Source organism: Vipera ursinii (assembly GCF_947247035.1).
Source record: "Vipera ursinii genome assembly, chromosome: 1".
Lineage (NCBI taxonomy): Eukaryota > Metazoa > Chordata > Lepidosauria > Squamata > Viperidae > Vipera > Vipera ursinii.
Window position 1 is genome coordinate 129,436,078 of NC_139512.1, and position 19,401 is coordinate 129,455,478.

At 40.8% G+C, this 19,401-nt stretch overlaps 1 protein-coding gene across 1 annotated transcript in view; it reads right to left on the minus strand.

Annotated features, from left to right (window-relative positions):
• The window catches only part of ADCY5 (adenylate cyclase 5), a gene marked incomplete at its 5' end in the record, with an annotated part of 252,773 nt that overhangs the window by 36,768 nt on the left and 196,604 nt on the right, over window positions 1-19,401 (minus strand). The window contains 4 exons of the mRNA XM_083377968.1: window positions 601-623; window positions 4,846-4,986; window positions 10,335-10,476; window positions 11,504-11,662. Of these exons, the coding sequence (XP_083234094.1) occupies window positions 601-623; window positions 4,846-4,986; window positions 10,335-10,476; window positions 11,504-11,662 (465 nt within the window). The remainder of the gene's footprint in view (window positions 1-600; window positions 624-4,845; window positions 4,987-10,334; window positions 10,477-11,503; window positions 11,663-19,401) is intronic.

The following is a 19,401-nucleotide window of genomic DNA, read 5'->3' on the forward strand; positions in this document are numbered from 1 at the left end:
AAAGGGTTCCTACATCTTTCCTACTCAGTCATCCATTTTTGTGCAATCTGAAGTGGAGCTAAGACTCTAGATGTGTTACAAAGGAGGGTTGTAATGAAAACAACTGCTTGGTTATATCTTGAGATATAGCCTCTAAGTACAATAATCCATGCTGTTTTTTGAAAACCAAACCACCTTTTTAAAATCAAGATTTACTGAACAAATAATATATTGGTCTAGTTTAATATTTTAAGAAAATGAACTAGCTTAGCAGTATTTGCAAGCTGGTAGTTTGTCCAAAGCAAATTCTTTACCACTAGTACACGTCAGTCTTCCTCATTTTATAAAAAAAAAACATTTCACATTATCTTGCCTTCTTTTGATTGATGGTGTATTTTAGATAAATTAAGAATCTGTATGATTAATTATTAAAGCTTACATAAAATAATAAAAGCTAAAATCCGTGGCAGGGTGATATGTATTCTAACGTCTAACAATTATTTATGGAGAAAAAATACCCCAAAGAAAAGCACAAAAATAAGATAGCACTCTATTTTGTACAGTGACAAACTTCTCACATTTCAATAATAAAAAAGAATAATTAATGTTCCCTTTCCTTACTTGTCTTTTGGATCTTCAAAACCCTGAAAGGAGAGAAAAATGCTAATTAGCCAAACAAAATGACAGTGAATATATTACAGTTGATGCAAAACCACTTAGGGGACATCCATTTGTAACATCATGCTGATAAATGCCTTGCCAAGAGTATGGAGTTTTATCTATTCCAGGTTAGGGCCCAGAATACTTTACAAACTTCAGCTTAATGGAACAGTATTGCTATCTCATCAGTCGCTATGCAATATCTACAGTTATTCTAAGAGGATTTTCTTTTCTCTGAAACACTACGCTTCCTTTTTTTTTTGCTCTGTATAGTTAACATTTATGTGCCTAATATTAAATACAGTATGGATGATCCTTTTTTAAAAAAAATAAATCTGAAGTAATCACTAACACCTCAGTCAACACACGCTGTTTACATCCGGTTTATGTACTTAAGACAGGAAAGTGTAATTGTGCCGCACACAGCTAGGTGACAGCATCTCTCTAACATCAGCTTATCTAAAAAAGTTAAAACCTTGTAAGTAGCTTGACAAGAAGCTACTAAGAATTCTTAGAACTGTAGACTGGACTGCAAGAGAAAAAAAAATCTCAGAAGAAGATAATGGTAAGTCATTTCCATAATTCTGCAAAGAAAAACCATATGGACATCATCAGAAACTAAACTGGAATGCTCAGAGACATTATTAACCATGTTAATATATTAATACCTATAATACAATGGAATGATTGAGATCATGTATTCTTAACTTTGAGCTAAGAGGACACAGTCTCATATATTTAAAACTGCAGTGCACAATTTTCCTTCAGGAAAGTGTTTCCCATGCTTTTAATGCGCAAGGAATCAGTGCAATTTTCTCAGAGTGCAGGTCCTTCCGAAAAAAGTACCATCTTTTTTTTACTGTTATTCCATTCCACTGTTTTCAAATCATTTATCTTACTTCAGATAGCTCTTTTTTATTGAGACATACAGGTAATCCTCAACTTACAACAGTTCGTTTAGTAATGGTTCAAATTTACAACAGCATTGAAAAAAGTGACCTATGACTGTTCCTCACACTTATGACCGTTGAAGCATCCCCATGGTCACATGATCAAAATTCAGACACTTGGCAAGTGATTCATATTTATGATGGCTGCAGAGCCCCGGAGTCAAGTGATCACCTTTTGCGACCTTCTGACAGGCAAATCAATGGGGAAGCCAGATTCACTTAACAACTGTGTTACCAACTGAACAACTGCAGTGATTCTCTTAGCAACTGTAGCAAGAAAGGTTGTAAAATGGAGCAAGATTCACTTTAACAACTGTCTCCTCAGCAACAGAAATTTTGGCTCAATTCTGGTCCTAAGTAGAGGACTACCTGTACATGTTTTGCTGATTGGTTTCTGATCATAAAAAGTTTCAAGTTTTTAATTACGCTTTCCCACAATGGGCTGCCCATTTTATAGTCATCTTCTAATTCTCTATAATCTGAAACCTATGTGATTGATAATCTATATTCCAAATAATTTATTTTTAAATATTTTATTCTTCCTGAGAAACAGCAGGTCCCCAAGATTCTTAAACTTCTGTCATGTGTGTGTGTGTTTCTCTGTGTATGTTTGTTTGTGTACATATCAATCTTTGGTATGATTTTTAGTGTTGAATTTTAACATTTCAGTCTTAACATCATTTGTATTTTATTGTCCTATTATCATTAAGCACACTGAATACTATTTTTGATTGAAATAACTAATTGTACCTAAAAATACCCAAGGACATAGTGAAGTGGAAAGGTGGAGGTAAAGTAAGAGTTTGACAATACCAGAATAAAACTGAAAATTCCATAGATAAAATTCCAACCAGTGTTCTTATTGGAATATAGTTGACTCAGCAATCTTTCTTTCTCTGGCTGGCAGAAGATGCCAGAATGTGTTTCCCCTTATTTTGCAGTGTGGGAACTAATGCACGAAATCCTTTCTAGATTTTGTTATATGCAAAGATGCATTTATTTTATTTCCAAGAATTCAATTAGTGATTATCATACATTATATAAATACATAGGCTATAAACCTGCTAATTTATATTGTACAATTGAATTGAGGTACGGTATTCAGACACCCAATTTAGCTTATTATTTAGCTTCTTGCAGTAGCTGAATTCTTCCCATTGCTAACTGGGCAATAGCTATATTATTTAAAACTAGTTAATTGTTAATGTCAGAAGGAGATAACAATAATTATTTTTAGCTCATTAAGTTTACATCTACTTTAAATAAATGCTTTCCTTTCCTTAAAACAGGACAAGGAACTTATGACCTCTAGATGCTGAACTCCCATAGTCACTTAAATACTGTCAATGATAGCTAAGATTGCTAGGAAGGCCGGAAGGCAAATGTTTCGCTGTGCCTCTTTTGTAGATTTTCATGGAAACAAAGAAAATGAGGAGAGGTGCTTTTTTATTTTTTTAAAGATAACTTTAACAAGATACTCTTGAAAAGTCAGGTTGTTGAGCAGAGCTGTTTGGGAAAGGAAAACTGAATTTAGAACATCGTTAGATCCCTTTGTTTAAAAAGAATCATGATGTTTCTCCTATTCTAAAAATGAAATCTTACTGTATATTGTGCAAATCAGTTTGTTGGGTGCACCAAACTGGCTGCATTTCTGTTTAGGTTCTGAGGTTAAACATCCAAAATTACTAGTCTCTAAGTTATACTGGAAACAGCAATTGCTCATCCTTGAAAGATAATCCTATTAAGTGCCTGGGTGTCCTCCATTATCCAGAACCTAAATGGATGCCAACAAATATGCTACCTATAAAGCCCTGATTGTCAAAACTGCCAGAGGATTCTGCTCAAGTTCCCGAATTACTATCAGTATTGAAATGGGGTTTGGGTTATTTTCAGTACATAATCTTTTTAAAATATATACCGTTGTTAAACTTTAAACTTAACACTTTTTGCTAAGGCAGATATTAGTGATTTGCAAGTATGTTGGAGTAAACACTTTGTATACTCTGTATTGATAAATCACTGTCTAAATAAGAGGAATATCTATTCCTCTCTAAACAGAATCAATGTTACAAGTAATTAAAGCATTTGCATCATGTGTAGAAAGAAATGCAATTACAAAGTTTTTACAATATTTAGCTTGAACATATAGCATTTCATACCTGCAAAAGGTTAATTACATAATTTCTATTTCCCTACTGAATATCTGCTTTTAAAATTAGATCTATTGCAAAATACCGTGAACATGTATCTTGTAAAATCATTTTCTAACCAAATTTCAAAGATGCATTATTAAAAGGAAAATCAATTTATTGCATAAAGCTTTTCTTAATGCATAGTTAATATGCCAAACAAAATGGACTTTTTGTGAAATAATTGAATTTCATAACCAATAAGGGCTCTTGTGAAGCATTTTAAACTGAACAGATGTTTCTTTTTTAAAGACTGCATTTATGGAGATAAAACATCTTAATTTTGGAAAATTTTGCTATACAATGAATAACCTATGGATTAACCATCCTATTTATATCTCTAAAGACAACAACAAATGATAACATATTATTGTTTTGTGAACTATGCCAATTGTTCTAACAATGATTCCTGATAACCATAAGCATATTACATGCTTTCAAACTCAAATAAAAAATTATCAGCCATAAAGGCCTGGCTTATGGCTAAAGTATGTCTAGCAAATCCCCACAACAGCTAAAAGGATTAAACACCATTTTGTTTAATTTGGATGGTCTTCTCTGTGAGGAGCTGATTTGTAAGTTCTTCCATTGTTTCTTCTGATGCTTTCTTTGTAAATATGGCTATTAAATCATGAACCACATGCTTGATGCAATTTACTTCTCACAGATTATGTCATGCAATGAATCTAAGTAACTGCCCCTCACTCTTAGTCACCCATTTGTAACAGGTGTGATAAGTGAGATAATGTGGTTGTGGCAATTTCTAAGCTTCAATCCTTAATCAATTTTCACACAGCAACTCATTTCAGTACAAGGATGTATATGAGGGGCAGGGGAATCATCAGAAGCACTTTCTGGCAACTTGCAACAATGCATAATGATTAGAACTTTTATCAAAATAAATATTTTTTAAAAACCATGAATGGAGTAATAAAATAGAAATTACTTTCATGAGTAAGGACAATTCGGGGAAACAGAATATCAAGGAAATTGAGGAATCCATATGTACACTTAACGTATATTTGCCAACAATGGCAGTAATATTCCATAGAACTGAACGTCCTTACCATTCTTTTCATTTCTTTAGAAACTTGACTGGTGCTTAAGTGATTATAAAAAGAGCGATCTACTCCCCAGTGTGGTGGGTTGTGACCAATGGAATTAGTACGTTGGCGATTCATTTTGGCTATTGTTGCTTTCTCATCTTTCTAGAAAAAGGAATAGAGATAAAGAATTAAATTTTCAACCATTATATGAAGAGCTGAAATTCAAAACATGTACAGAGATTAAACTGGGAAAAACTGTTTAATTTTATTTCCTTTAATCCCTGACGCCACTAATTATTTATTTATTTTTGTTAATTTTGCCTATCTAGACATTTCCTCATTTATGATTGTCTTGGAAAAGTGTTTTTGTTTTGTTTTCACCACAATTATACTGTTCTTCTTATACATTTTCAGTTTGCAATGGACTGTTCCAAGCTCAGAATAACCTTGTTTCAAAGTCAAGATCAGGCCATGAAAAGGTTGGCACAGCCACCTCAAAATAGGGCACTTCAGACAACATGTTTTCAATGTAAAGTGTCTTATAAATTCCTAACCTTTTCTACCACACCAGAAAAAAACATTGTACTCATCTGCATGTGTGCATGAGAGGAAGACTAGAAAGACTGTAAATACAGAAAGGGGACAGCAGACAAAGAATTAAGGCAAACTTTTCATTTGTTCTCTGTGCAAAAGTGCAGTTTTTATAGCTACTTCAAGTTTAAAACAAAACTTAAATATATACACAGCTAGTTTAATTCTCAGTTCGCATAAGCACTATATTACACAATATACACAATACTTGGATTAATTGTGATTTACAGCATATTCTTTACGTTTCTAGAGAACAGATTTTTGCTTTTATTTCATAAAAAGTTACATCTGACATTAGCATCTTTGGGGCTGTGTTCTCTCTCCAACTCCTGTAGTACTGAAATGTATTACTTCTAGTTTTTGAGATACACAGCTTGGAAACTTTTTCTTATGAGTACAGCTTCTTAAGTCAAAGATACTCAGGCAAATTGAAAACTCAGTATAATGCAGACTAATCCGTAATGGTATCTCTGTGGCGTCCTAACCAATTGATGTGTGTGTGTGTGTGTGTGTGTGTGTAGATACACTAAATAATTATTATTTATATATTAAATAGTCAAAGAAACTTTATAATGGACTATAAAATTTGGTACCTCAAATGTTTCAGGTGATAATCCTATACATATTGGTTTAGGATATTTGGGGATAAACTGTGGGAAGGCCCCCCTCCCCAGAATAAAAATATTCTAGACTAGAGGATATTTAAAAGCAGGATAGAATATTTCCCCTAAAGAAGAAGAGAAAAATTTTAACAAAGGCAAAAAGCAGCCCCAGTCTTCCTGCTATAGGAAAACAGCCTCAAGCAGAAGCTTGAAGAGACTAGTCTTTAGGAATGGATATTTTGCATCCATTCAGAAAGCTGGACCATGCTATTCATAAACAAAGAACAGCCAGAAACCCTAAATAAGCAACACAATAGGCAAGGAGCCCAAACGGACAAGATTAGGTCATTCAAACAAATCACCTAGGATTTGCATTTCCTCTCTTGCCTGAAGAGCCAGCCATGACCCCTACATGACTCCATAGGAATCTGGCAACAACCATTAAAATATTAAAGAATATATTCTTACACAGGAACAGGCATCTCAATCACAAAGCCCCAAAGAATATATAAAAACCCATCCACTCTCAACCCCATTTTGTCAGCCACCCCAAAAATATGTTGTGTCACTGACGTTTCTGACTACCAAATAAATAGAGACCTTCTTTCTTGCAGCCTGTCTCCATTTTATTTCAGCGTCTTTCTCCCAGCTTGGAACCAGACCTGATTTTTCTTCCCACAAAACAATCCCTTTAGAGTAAACTTACATAAGAGTATAGTATCAATTAACCAATCTGGGTATTGATCTCATTTTCAAGCTCCTATTTGCTCAAATGGAAATATGCTTATGGAGAGAAAAGCATTGAAGTGTGGAAGAAAAGCCACACAGAGCTAGAATATCTGAACCTCCTGCACCCATTACACCTTATGAACCCACCCTTGTAGATCAGTCAAGCCAGCCCTTTAGAAAGAAGCTCAGCTGTACAGGAGTCATTGGCATTGAAAGAGAAGATCAAGAAGACACAGAAAGAAAAAAGCAGAGTAGCTTTAGATGTAGTTAAGAAGTAAGATAAGGCAGAACACAGTACAGATTATAGGATTTAAGAGATAGAATACAGAATAAGGTTTGGAATTAGTAGTAAAAGCACAAGTAGTAAAAGACTGTTAACAACATAATAGGTAAGATGTAGTACTGCAAGTTTAAAGAATCTTGTGTCTTTATGTAGTCTATTACTACAGAGAAGAGCAGGGCAAATAGTTACATTTTTATTTAATTATCAGTGATCAAAACCTTTGCTGATTTAGGAGAAATAAAATACTTCCAAATCTATGGAAGGATGGATTTCTTATGTTTCATGCTAGCATATAATTCAGGGTAACATAAACTAATTATTTTCAATAATACAAAGGTATACAAGTACAATATTGAGGTCTTTAGAAGGGACAGGTCCTTATATGTCTATGTTTTACTTACACAGATGATGATGAAAAAATTTTCTGAAAATACTTTAGAAAAAAACCACCAGAATGATTTCACCTAGAGTGTATGTTTATTGAAATAATCTAAAAATGACCACAATAAAACAGGAAAATTCCCCAAAACAATTCACGTAAAATTCTAACCATGCCTTTTTACTTCTATATAACTATGTTAGAAGCACTGTCTAATCTATAACAGCTCCAACTACAGACTTCTTGTGCCAGAAAATAAGAAAAACATTGGACAACCACCAACACAGAGGTTTGGGGATTCTAAAAATACAATAATATGAAATCATTTTTAGATTATGTATTTGGTTAACTTTTTTATTTTGAAATAGCCACAGTGATTTATTTTACATTCCTAACCCATCTATTTCTGCCCTCCAGCTAAAACTGATTCTAAATCTACACATTTCAAAAATATATCTCATTAGATGCCAAAAAAGGAAGCAAAAACAAAACATTATTCTATGACCGAATATTATTTAGCCAGGCATTCTGCAAACAGTATTTATCTAAAAAATCTGAAGTTTAAACACTACTGATGTCTTGCCTTTATGAAATGAGTAATGGAAAAGAATAGGGTCGTGTTAGGAAAGGAAAAATCCCTTACTGCAAATGAATGTTTATTGATTGTTCTTATATGGAGTGAAACTAAGAAAAGACAAGGGGGGGGAGGGAAGGCTCATTATGTTGCTATGGCAAAAGGGAGAATAACTACTCAAGCTAATAAGAAAAATCTCTGCATATTCTGGGTCATGAACAGATCTTGCTGTACTGCTGCTTCCATTCAGTCAATACACTATGGGAAAATGTGTGCAGTTTGTGCAGGTCAAGCAGCTTGCACTAAATAAAGCTCACTCTGCAAATTTGCCAGTGTTGCTGAGAATTGTAAAACTTCTCTGCAAAAGGCTTTCCAAATTCAAATTGCTGACAAATGTGTTCATAATTCTCTTGGAAAATGTAGTCCTTTTAGCAACTCGTTTTGTCTGGTGAAAGAATTAGAAACTGGAATCTTACTTACTCCAGTCCTAAAACTGATGTCAACTAGTTTAGTTTAGTTTTAGTTTTATTCGATTTTTATACCGCCCTTCTCCCGAAGGACTCAGGGCGGTGTACAGGGCAATAAATATAAAAGCGAAATACAAAAGTTAAAAGACAATTAAATATTATGCCCGAATATAAAACAATAATTAAAAGCCATATTAAAACCCCAACCCTAACCCATCAAACCAGGTCAGGTTGATCGAATAAATAAGTTTTTAGATCGCGCCGGAAGGAGCGAAGGTCGGGGGCCATCCGGAGCTCGACCGGCAAGCGGTTCCACAGGTCTGGCGTGCCCACAGAGAAAGCCCTCCTCCTGGGGGCCACCAATCGACATTCTTTGATCGGAGGCACCCTGAGGAGGCCCTCTTTGTGGGAGCGCACTGGACGGAGGGAAGTTGACGCCGGCCGCGTCAACTATCTTTCAAAGAGTACGTTTCAGTCTTTCAGAAAATGGTAGTTTCATTCATTCTCAGGGCAGTGATTACAAAGAAGCATAATTAAATACACCAGGTTTACCATGAAGAAGTATCTGTTTAAGAACTTCAAGTATTTTTCAACATAATAATGCAATATTTATAAGTGATGATGTTCAGGTATATTTTTCTCCTTTATAAATAGGAAAAGATACATTCAAAAATTCTAAATAATTTGCATGGCGACTTATATGTGCCCAAACTATTCATGGGAGGAAACCTAGAACGCCATCTAAGAAATATTGCATTATTCAGAAGCAAGCATGGTTGAAAGAAAAGCACTTTTACCAGGGGCCAGAAATTAAGCAATGCCCTCACAGATTATAAATCTATACCATAAGGAAAACAACTGAAGTCATACTTGAGGTTATTTATAAAATTTCCTTTTCTTTCTCCATGTGCTTTTTGCTCTACCTTGGAAGATTTAATATATTACAAAGTCATATTATGGTAGAACAACTAACCTTCAGAGTAGCAAGTAGCTATTTTCTTTTCCAGAAGAGAATATGTATGCACATGAAACTAAATAAGGTCATCACTTTAGAAGAAGAAATATCTATGTATTATGAAGCAATGTGCATGCTGAACAACTAAAAGACCCAGAATTACAGACCAGAAGATTAGCAAGTAAAAACTCTAATATAGGGGATAATGGAAGCTAGAATTGCTGGTACAATTTACATTGGCACTCTTCATGTAAATATGCAAAAGTATTTTCCACTATTGTCTCGCACCAGAAGAAAAAAAATGAAATGTAGAAACATTTTATTTATAACTTTTTATTTATAAAACTAAACAAAAATAGCCTCCCAAAATTTCTGAATAACCAAATAAGGATGAGGTGCTTTGTAAATACTTTGAGAATGTGAATTTCCCCAAAAATGACTGGCAATAAAGGAATATATTTTAAAAAGTCTAATAAATATTGACTCACATATTACTGAATTAAACTGTGTTACTCATTTTTATTGGTTGATAATTTTGTACTAAATTTATAAACCTACAAATGATTTGGTTTTAGAAGACATAACTAAAACTGGAATGAAAGCTTCAAATTTCACTATAGAAGGTGTTACATGTTCAGAATAATTTAAAGTATGGCAGAGCTTTCTGATTGTAGAAGGAAATCTCTCTAAAATAATTGAAATATTAGTTCCCTAATCTTCTCCGGAAAAGTGAAGATTGAGGAGTTGAAATAGAAATTGCCTGTGCTAAATGGGATTTATCAATGTTCTTTTCATCCTAGGGGCACAGATTTCAGAAAGAATGCCCCATATAAAAAGACTACTATGAATGTATACAAACGTAACATTAGCTTTAGCAGTCTGCTACGTGCAGTTTCAGTAATGATTATTTCAATCCTATTTGGTTCTTACCCGTTTTTGGCTGCATTGGACAATGAGGAAAGTCTCTATACTGTGCTCCTTGAGGTAAGCATTGCGTTCCCCTCCAAAGCCCGGCTCCACTTCATAATCACCATTCAGATAGTTTAGCGTAGCTTTTGTTATGTGGATTCGTCTTGATGGTAGACAAAAGACAATCAAATTGTAATACCCGCTTGTTAGTAAAAGGGATCAAGTAGTAAACATTTTAGAATGGACAAGAATGCACAGCATTCCTACTCTGCAACTACATTTTTTCCATGATATTTTTTTCCCCACTGTACGGGGCAAAACTCCTAATATGGGCAATTTAAAAGAAAACATTAAAGTTACATTACCTATTTGTGTTGGTAATGTAATGTATATTTCACCAGCTCAACTTAATATTCACCAATATATGTCAGTGTAAATCATATATAATAATCAATGGTTGAATGCTATTCGTAACATTTTCTGCTATCCTCTCAAGAAAGTCGTAAACTCGCCTTCTCTACCAGGTTTCTTCCAGAGGTCCTGGACTTAAACTTGAATAATTCTTAGATAATACAATTTTTACATAGTTGTAATCCAATGCATTCAGCAGCTGCCAGGTTATAGAAATTTTGCCTAAACCATCCATCAGCTTTACTATATGGATGATATATCTATGAAACCTTGAAGCTGCATCTTTTTGGTTCAATTCTAGTAGTATTTCTGGGAGCGGTCTGCCAATAGCTCCCTTCAGATTTTGAAAGAAAAGGTGAACCCATTTCTTTTCTTTTTAAAAAGTCTTTAAAGACAACACTTAACTGAATTTTAATAGATAGCTTCTGAGTATTCTTGTAAGTCTTTTGAGTTTTGAGCCAATTTTGTCTCTCTTTGGTAAGATGGATATTTTAATGTGAAAACATAGCACAAATGTATGTTTCATGCCATATTGGTCCAATCAAATCAACCAAATTGTTGATTTATAAAGGGCAACTCTGAGAAACATGTTTCAGTCTCCTTAATTTAGTAAGCAGAAGATTTAGAAATGAGAACAACACGTGAAAGTATTGCGTGGCTCTAGCAATTCTTCTGAGTGGACTTATACTATTTGTATACAGATAAATAAATGCTCCTCTCTGACACATGGTCAGATGGAAATATTTGCACTGATCTGCATTCTGACCAAGAGCTCTTACCCTGCTTTGCCACCAGCTTCCATGTGATTGGCTAACGTGACATCATTTGACCACACATCAAACTGCCATTTCCTGAGGCCCAAGACTCCGCAGTGAACTCTCCCGCTGTGGATTCCAACTCGCATATTCACATTGACGCCCGTCACTTCTCGTACTAATCTGAGGAAAGATGCAGAGATAAATAAGCCCACTCCTATACAAACAAACTAAAGGAATGTAAGCATTTATAACAAGCAATTTTGCCTAAATATGCTTAAAGACTGCAATTCAACTCAATCAGACAGAAAAAATAGGATGCAAGGTAGCTAGACAAGTTGGGTGGAGATGTTCTCAGATGATGAAGTCAGTGTGCCTTCAGTTGGAAGAGCCCACATTTCACAGAAGTGGCAAAGACAAAGCAAAAAGCATACACACTAACCCCTGGTTTCCATTTCAGACCTAGACATAACTTGCTTATTCTAATGAACTTTAATAGCCATGTTGCAAAGACAGAAGGAAAGTGATTATAGAAAGAAGCTTATTTGTTCACACAATCCCGTCATCAAACTTCCCACAGATGAAACACAATACATATGTGAAACAACTGCTTCAGGGTGATATATCTGCAGTTCTGTTATAGTCAACCAACAGTTATTTCTACTTTAGTTGTTCCAACAGGGTCCAGTTTTAAAGAGTTTATAAGGTTGCTCCCAAAATTATCATGTGTATCCTTTGTGGAATTTTGATTTTGAGAACAAACATTTATTAGGAGGAACATAACAATTTGAAAGCAGATTACCGTATATACTTGAGTATAAGCCGACTCGAGTATAAGCCGAGACCCCTAATTTTACCCCCAAAAACTGGGAAAAGTTCTTGACTCAAGTATAAGCCGAGGGTGGGATCCGCCGAGTGGCTTTCAGCACTGGAGAAAATGCAAAATCGCTGGAGACCAAACTCGAAGGAATCAGCTGCCGGTGGGAGCGAGGCGATCCGTGCGGTCCCGTGACAGCCAGTCGGGCAAGCAACGGGGCAAGCAACGCGAAGAGCGGCAGGGCTTTATTTTTGCACCGTGGAGCTCCCCCTCCCCCTCCTCTCAAACTCCCCCTCTCTCCCCCTTCCCCCCACTTCCCAGAGCTGAATACAGGGTATTAACCGGCGGCGGAGGCTTGCAGAATGGCGGATCGAGCCTCTGTCGCCGGCGGTTGGATCCGTGCTCCACAAGCCTCTGCCGCCGGCTGGATCCGCGCCCTGCCGCCGGCAGAGGCTTGTGGAGCGCGGATCCAGTGGGGGGGGAAAAAGCCCTTTACCAGGATTTGCCTGCATGCCGGCGGAGGCTGGATCCGTGCTCCAAAAGCCTCTGCCGCCGGCTGGATCCGCGCCCTGCCGCCGGCAGAGGCTTGCGGAGCGCGGATCCAGTGGGGGGGAAAAGCCCTTTACCAGGATTTGCCTGCATGCCGGCGGAGGCTGGATCCGTGCTCCAAAAGCCTCTGCCGCCGGCTGGATCCGCGCCCTGCCGCCGGCAGAGGCTTGCGGAGCGCGGATCCAGTGGGGGGGGGAAAAAGCCCTTTACCAGGATTTGCCTGCATGCCGGCGAAGGCTGGATCCGTGCTCCAAAAGCCTCTGCCGCCGGCTGGATCCGCGCCCTGCTGCCGGCAGAGGCTTGCGGAGCGCGGATCCAGTGGGGGGGGGGGAAAAAGCCCTTTACCAGGATTTGCCTGCATGCCGGCGGAGGCTGGATCCGTGCTCCAAAAGCCTCTGCCGCCGGCTGGATCCGCGCCCTGCCGCCGGCAGAGGCTTGCGGAGCGCGGATCCAGTGGTGGGGGGGGAAAGCCCTTTAGCAGGATTTGCCTGCATGTCTCAAGTGCTACCTAATGTGCTTTCAGCCTCAGTCGGCCACTCCACATTGTAATCACGAAGGTAGCTCTCTAACGGAAAGGAAAGGGAAGGGAAGGGAAGGGAAGGAAAGGAAAGGAAAGGAAAGGAAAGGGAAGGGAAGGGAAGGGAAGGAAAGGAAAGGAAAGGAAAGGAAAGGAAAGGAAAGGAAAGGAAAGGAAAGGAAAGGAAAGGAAAGGCCACCATCTCTCCTCTGCCGCTCGCTCTCACCGCTCCAGCCCTGGCGAGCCAAAGAGACGAAAGGCCCCAAGCGATAGGAAGGGGATCTCTGCCCTAGAGTGGGAGGGGGGAGGGAAAGGGGGGGGAGGAAAGGCCCGATCGCTTTGTGTTGAGCTGGTTCAGCTCAGCCGGACTAGGCGGGGCTGCGGCTCCCAGCTGATGCCGCTGCCGCCATCCAAGTCCGGCCGGCAAGAACTTTTTTTCTCCCCGCCCCGCAGTGACGAGTAAAGCGCGACTTACTTCCTCCTCCATGCCCACGTCGCCTTCTCGCCCAACAATCCCAAGTAAGGGGCGGCCTCAGAAAGGGGCTCTAACTTTCCCCTACCGCTCGAACTTATCTTGGAGAGGAAGGCAAAATCGGGAGAGGGAAGAAGAGCGAGGACTGGAGCAGCGCTTGCCCGGCTTCTCTCCCCTGCAGGGAGCGGCGGGGTCGGTTCCGCCTCCACCATGTTCTCTCTCGAGAGCCTTGTCCCACCCGCAAAACGCCAGCGCCGCCGCTGCCGCCCCCTTCCTAGCCAGCCCTCAGCCGCTTCACAAGCACCCGTTGCCGGCCCAGTTCTATCAGACCCGCGCGGCGCCGCACGTACTCCGTTTACATGGCCCCTGTACTTCCCCCACACATCCCTTCTCCCGCCTCCTTCCCATAACGGCCTCTACCTACCGGACGGCGCCTCAGCTCCCCGCCGCCGCCACCCTGACCAAACCCTCTCTGCCTGCGTGCGCCCTCCCTCCCTCCCTCCTTCCTCTCTGTCTAAAGCAGCGCGCCGAGTCCCGGCCGAGGCGACGCTTTTGTTCTCCTCGCCTGGATGCGCTTCCAAAAGTGAAAGGAAAGAGGCTTCACCCAAAACTTGCTTCCCGTTTTCCTCCCCCTCCCCCCTTTTCCCTTTCTCCCTCCTCCCAGCGCGGCGCTTTGAGTAGTAGCCCTTCCACTCCCCGGCTCCCATCCCGGGTTCTTGAAAGCCCCGGTTTTCGTCCTTGGGTACGGGAAGAGGACTCCCGGCGCCCACCCGGCCGAATTGCGAGGGGAGATCGTTCTCCGCGCCTGTCAAAGGGGACCCAAACAAAGAGGTGCATTTGCCGGAAACAACGATCGGAGGGATTCTCCTTGCCTCCTCCGCCTCCATGAAGATTTGTTTTTCTGGGAGGCTCACTTAGAGGGAAGTTTTGAACTGGAAGCCAGGGATGAGGCGAAAAAGCAACAGCCTGCGTCCGTCTCTCTCTTTATGTATATTTCTGTATATATCTTATCTCGGGATCTAGACCTTTCGAAGGAGAAGGGGCGGCTGGAGTTCGTGAGTTGCTGTGGGACCCAAGGGTTGGGGGAAGAGAGATGGGAGGGAAAAGGGGAGAAACCTGCCGCTGGCTAGTTCTTTGTCTGATCGGGGAGCCTGAACAAAAGAGGAAACTCGGTTGAACTCTTCATCTCCCTGTCTGCCTTATCTGGTCTTTCAAGAGGAGGGTATTCCTTTCACTTCTTGAACTTTCCCAAAGACTTGCAAACTTTTCCAACCATTACTTCCAAGGATCTTTGATTTTTATTTTTCCCCTTGCAACCTAGAGGAAAAGGAAGGTGAGCTGTTGATCTAAGTTTCTCTCTTCTTCCTTTGTAATTAAACTGGAAGTTTTACGTGTGGAAGGGGTAATCTGATTTTTCCTTCTCCAGGCCTCTGCCGCCCAGAGCGTTGTTTCTCCCCCTCGTGCGTGCGTGTGTGTGTGTGTGTCAGACAGAAACGGGCGGCAGAGGCCTGGAGAAGGAAAAATCGGCCGCAGCCTCGGGGTAGGCTTCTCCAGGGGCGCTGCCGCGATTCTGCAGGGGCCAGGTAGGGAAAACTCGCCGGGGAAAACGGGTGCCGTTGCAGCGCCCGGGGAAGCGTAGCCTGCTTGACCCACGGCCTCTGAAATGTTCAAAATCCAACTTTTCTGCTTTTTGAAACGCACCACCGGCTGCTCCGTCCAGAAGCCCAGATTCGGGAGGGCTGCTTGGCTTCCACTTGAGCCCATCTATGTCCGCGACCCCCCCCCACTACCCCTAGACCTCAGACTCGGTCCCCTGTCCGACCCGGAGGAGTATTTTTTTTTAAAAAAACTTCCATCGGGATTTGTTCCTGGAGTTTAAATCCTTGCAGTCCAAAGCAAGAGAGAAAGCCGCGACCTCCTCCTGCGGGAGATTCTCTGCCGGCTCCGAAGAGCTCGACCACCAACGCCGGGGCGGCAGAGGCTTGCAGGGCTGGCGGCAGTCCAGCGTTGTTTCTCCCCCTTGTGCTCCCCCTCGTGCGTGTGTGTGTGTGTTTGTGTGTGTGTGTGTGTGTGTGTGTGTAGGACCCGCAGGAATGGCTAGTAAAGGTGGCGGCAGTCCGGCATTTGCGTTTCTCTGTGTGTCAAGCCCCGTGGGCTCGACACACAGGAAGGGGGGGAATGCCGGAATGACGCTTCCCTACCAGCCATTCCAATGGGTCTGACACACACACGCACGCACGAGGGGGAGAAACAACGCTGGACTGCCGCCAGCTCTGCAAGGTTCTGCCGCTCCCTTCTCTCAGCAGCCTGTTCCGAACGAAGGGACAGTTCTTTTTTTTTTTGTTGACTGGAGTATAAGCCGAAGTGGAGTTTTTCAGCCCGAAAAGTGGGCTGAAAAATTCGGCTTATACTCAAGTATATACGGTATATCTCAGGATTAGGGAGAAATCTGTTAAGATTACTCTTGCCCTTGGAAGACCTTAAATGATTAGTTGAAAATGTTGCTATGGCTGCATATTGTATTGGCCAGGATTAGTATTGTGATACAGCCGAGGATGTAACAGTCCTTTTTAAAGGACAAAAACAGATCTCATAGGGAAGATTCTTTATCAAATCAAGTATACAGAAAGGGCTCGCAACTTGGGTGTCCTCCTGGATTCATGGCTCAACTTGGATGATCATCTAATGGCCATGACCAGGGGGGCCTTCGCACAGGTTCACCTAGTGTGCCAGTTGCGCCCCTTTTTGGACCGAGATGCCCTATGCACGATTACCCACGCCCTCGTCACTTCTCGTTTGGATTACTGCAATGCTCTTTACATGGGGCTGCCCTTGAAGAGCACCCGGAGGCTTCAACTGGTGCAAAATGTGGCCGCGCGGGTGCTTATGGGAGTATCTCGGTACTCCCATGTTACACCACTCCTGTGCGAGCTGCATTGGCTTCCGGTTGCCCTCCGGGTGCGATTCAAGGTGCTGGTTATAACCTTTGAAGCCCTACATGGCTTAGGCCTGGGTACTTGCGAGACCACTTGCTGCCATTGTCAACCTCCCATCACCCGGTTCGCTCCCACAGAGTCGGCCTCCTCAGGGTGCCGTCGGCCAGGCAATGCTGGCTGGCGAGCCCCAGAAGGTGAAAAAAGTAAGGTTCTACATTTAGGCAGGAAAAATCAAATGCACAGGTATAGTATAGGTGGTACCTTGCTCAATAGTAGTAACTGTGAGAGGGATCTCGGAGTCCTAGTAGACAATCACTTCAATATGAGCCAGCAGTGTGCTGCAGCTGCCAAAAAAGCCAACACAGTGCTAGGCTGCATTAACAGAGGGATAGAATCAAGATCATGTGAAGTACTGATACCACTTTACAATGCTTTGGTAAGGCCACACCTGGAATACTGCATCCAGTTTTGGTCACCACGATGTAAAAAAGATGTCAAGACTCTAGAAAGGGTACAGAGAAGAGCAACAAAGATGATTGGGGGACTGGAGGCTAAAACATATAGGGAATGGTTGCTGGAATTGGGTAGTTTAACGAAGAGAAGAGTGAGGGGTGACACGATAGCAGTGTTCCAATATCTCAGGGGCTGCCACAAAGAAGAGAGAGTCAAGCTATTCTCCAAACCACCTGAAAGCAGGACAAGAAGCAACGGATGGAAACTAGTCAAGGAGAGAAGCTAGAACTAAGGAGAAACTTCCTGACAGTTAGAACAATTAATCAGTGGAACAACCTGCCTCCAGAAGAGGTGAATGCTCCAACACTGGAAATTTTTAAGAAGAGACTGGACAGCCATTTGCCTGAAATGGAATAGGGTTTCCTGCCTGAGCAGGGGGTTGGACTAGATGACCTCCAAGGTCCCTTCCAACTTCTTCTTCTTCTTCTTCTTCTTCTTCTTCTTCTTCTTCTTCTTCTTCTTCTTCTTCTTCTTCTTCTTCTTCTTCTTCTTCTTCTTCTTCTTCTTCTGATTATGATTGATTATGATTATGATTTATGATGAATGCATTTTATGTTTTATGGTCATGATTTATCACTATTACTTGTATATACATCGAGAGCTTATGCATTGGAGACAAATTCCTTGTGTGTCCAACCACACTTGGCCAATAAAGAATTCTCACTCTCTCAGTAAGCTCACTTTGTCAGATACACAGACACAGAGGCACACACATATTTTAAGACTACTTTTCCCACTGGGGGAAAAAAACTTGAAAAGAACCCTTAACTTCAAAAAGATTCTGTGATCATGCCTTAAACATTTCTTACATAAGGATTTTGTGCAATAGAGTGGCTAATATAGTGAACTCAGAACTTCATACAAATTCAATAAAGATGAATTCTCTTGGTGATCATGACTACTTCAAACATAATGGGGACATTAGAGGATAACCCCAGCTTCCTCAGATTCTAACAATCCACCAGTTATCTCTGCAAATGCATTACAAAAATGCACAAGTCCTTGCAATGGTAGAATGAAAGGAACTGATGGGACCTCTCTTTGTCCTTTATAGAGAAGGTGAAAAGACAAACATATAAAACAAGAATTTGCAGTAGATCCCTCAAACACAGCTTAGTCCTTCCCTTTCACAACTGCACAATTTGAAAGGTAGAAACACACTTTAGTGAGCGCTGGCTTAATTGTTAGCTTCATGCATTGGACAGAGGATCATTATTCATTACTGCATTATTAACAGAACAGTGGAATGTATATAATTTTGCAGATAATTTCTTAATGACCTAGTGCAGACATGTCAAAAACAAGGTCCGGGGGCTGGATCCAGTCCGTGAAGTGGTTTCATGTGGCCCGCGAAGCCATCCTGGAAACAGTGAGGGAACGGCCCCCACTGCCTGGGCCCTGGCCCAGAGACCCTCCTTCTGCCAGAGACCCTCAGATCTGTCCCACTCCTGCCCAGGCCCCCATAGGCACCCTTGATGCGAATGATGTAGAGCTTGCCACTCCCACCCAGTAGGCCATGCCCACCCTGGCCATACCCACCCGGCCCCCTGAGGGCAACCGCAATGCTGATGCGGCCCTCAATGAAATTGAGTTTGACACCCCTGACCTAGTGGCTCCCAGTGAATCACTGCTATACGTTGTCTTGTGCTATGCTACTCGCAGCCCCCAGGACATAGATGTAAAAAGGAAATCTATGGATGAACTCTATGGAGACAAGGAAATCTAACATGGAAAGGAGATCTATAGAATCTATGGGTGCTCCTTGCTTATTTGCTATATTTGCATGAGCACAGAATATTATAATTTTTGTTATTAATTTATTACAGACCTTTTGCACGAATGAAAATAAATGTACTAGAAATAAGTAGAAAAATCAGGGAAACTAATTATTGGCCAATTGCTTGAAACATGTGCAACTAAGGAAAATAATGCCCTTAAGAAGGGATTCTTTGGAAACAATTTACAGTGATTATAGCAAATTAATCCCATTTAACTTCTTGAATGTTATTAAAAATTTGCTTTGTAGATGCAGCTAATGAGCAGGGTTTTTTTAACACAACAAATCTTCAAGAAATAACAAGTCTGTTGCCAGGTTATTTAAATACTACAGGAAATCTG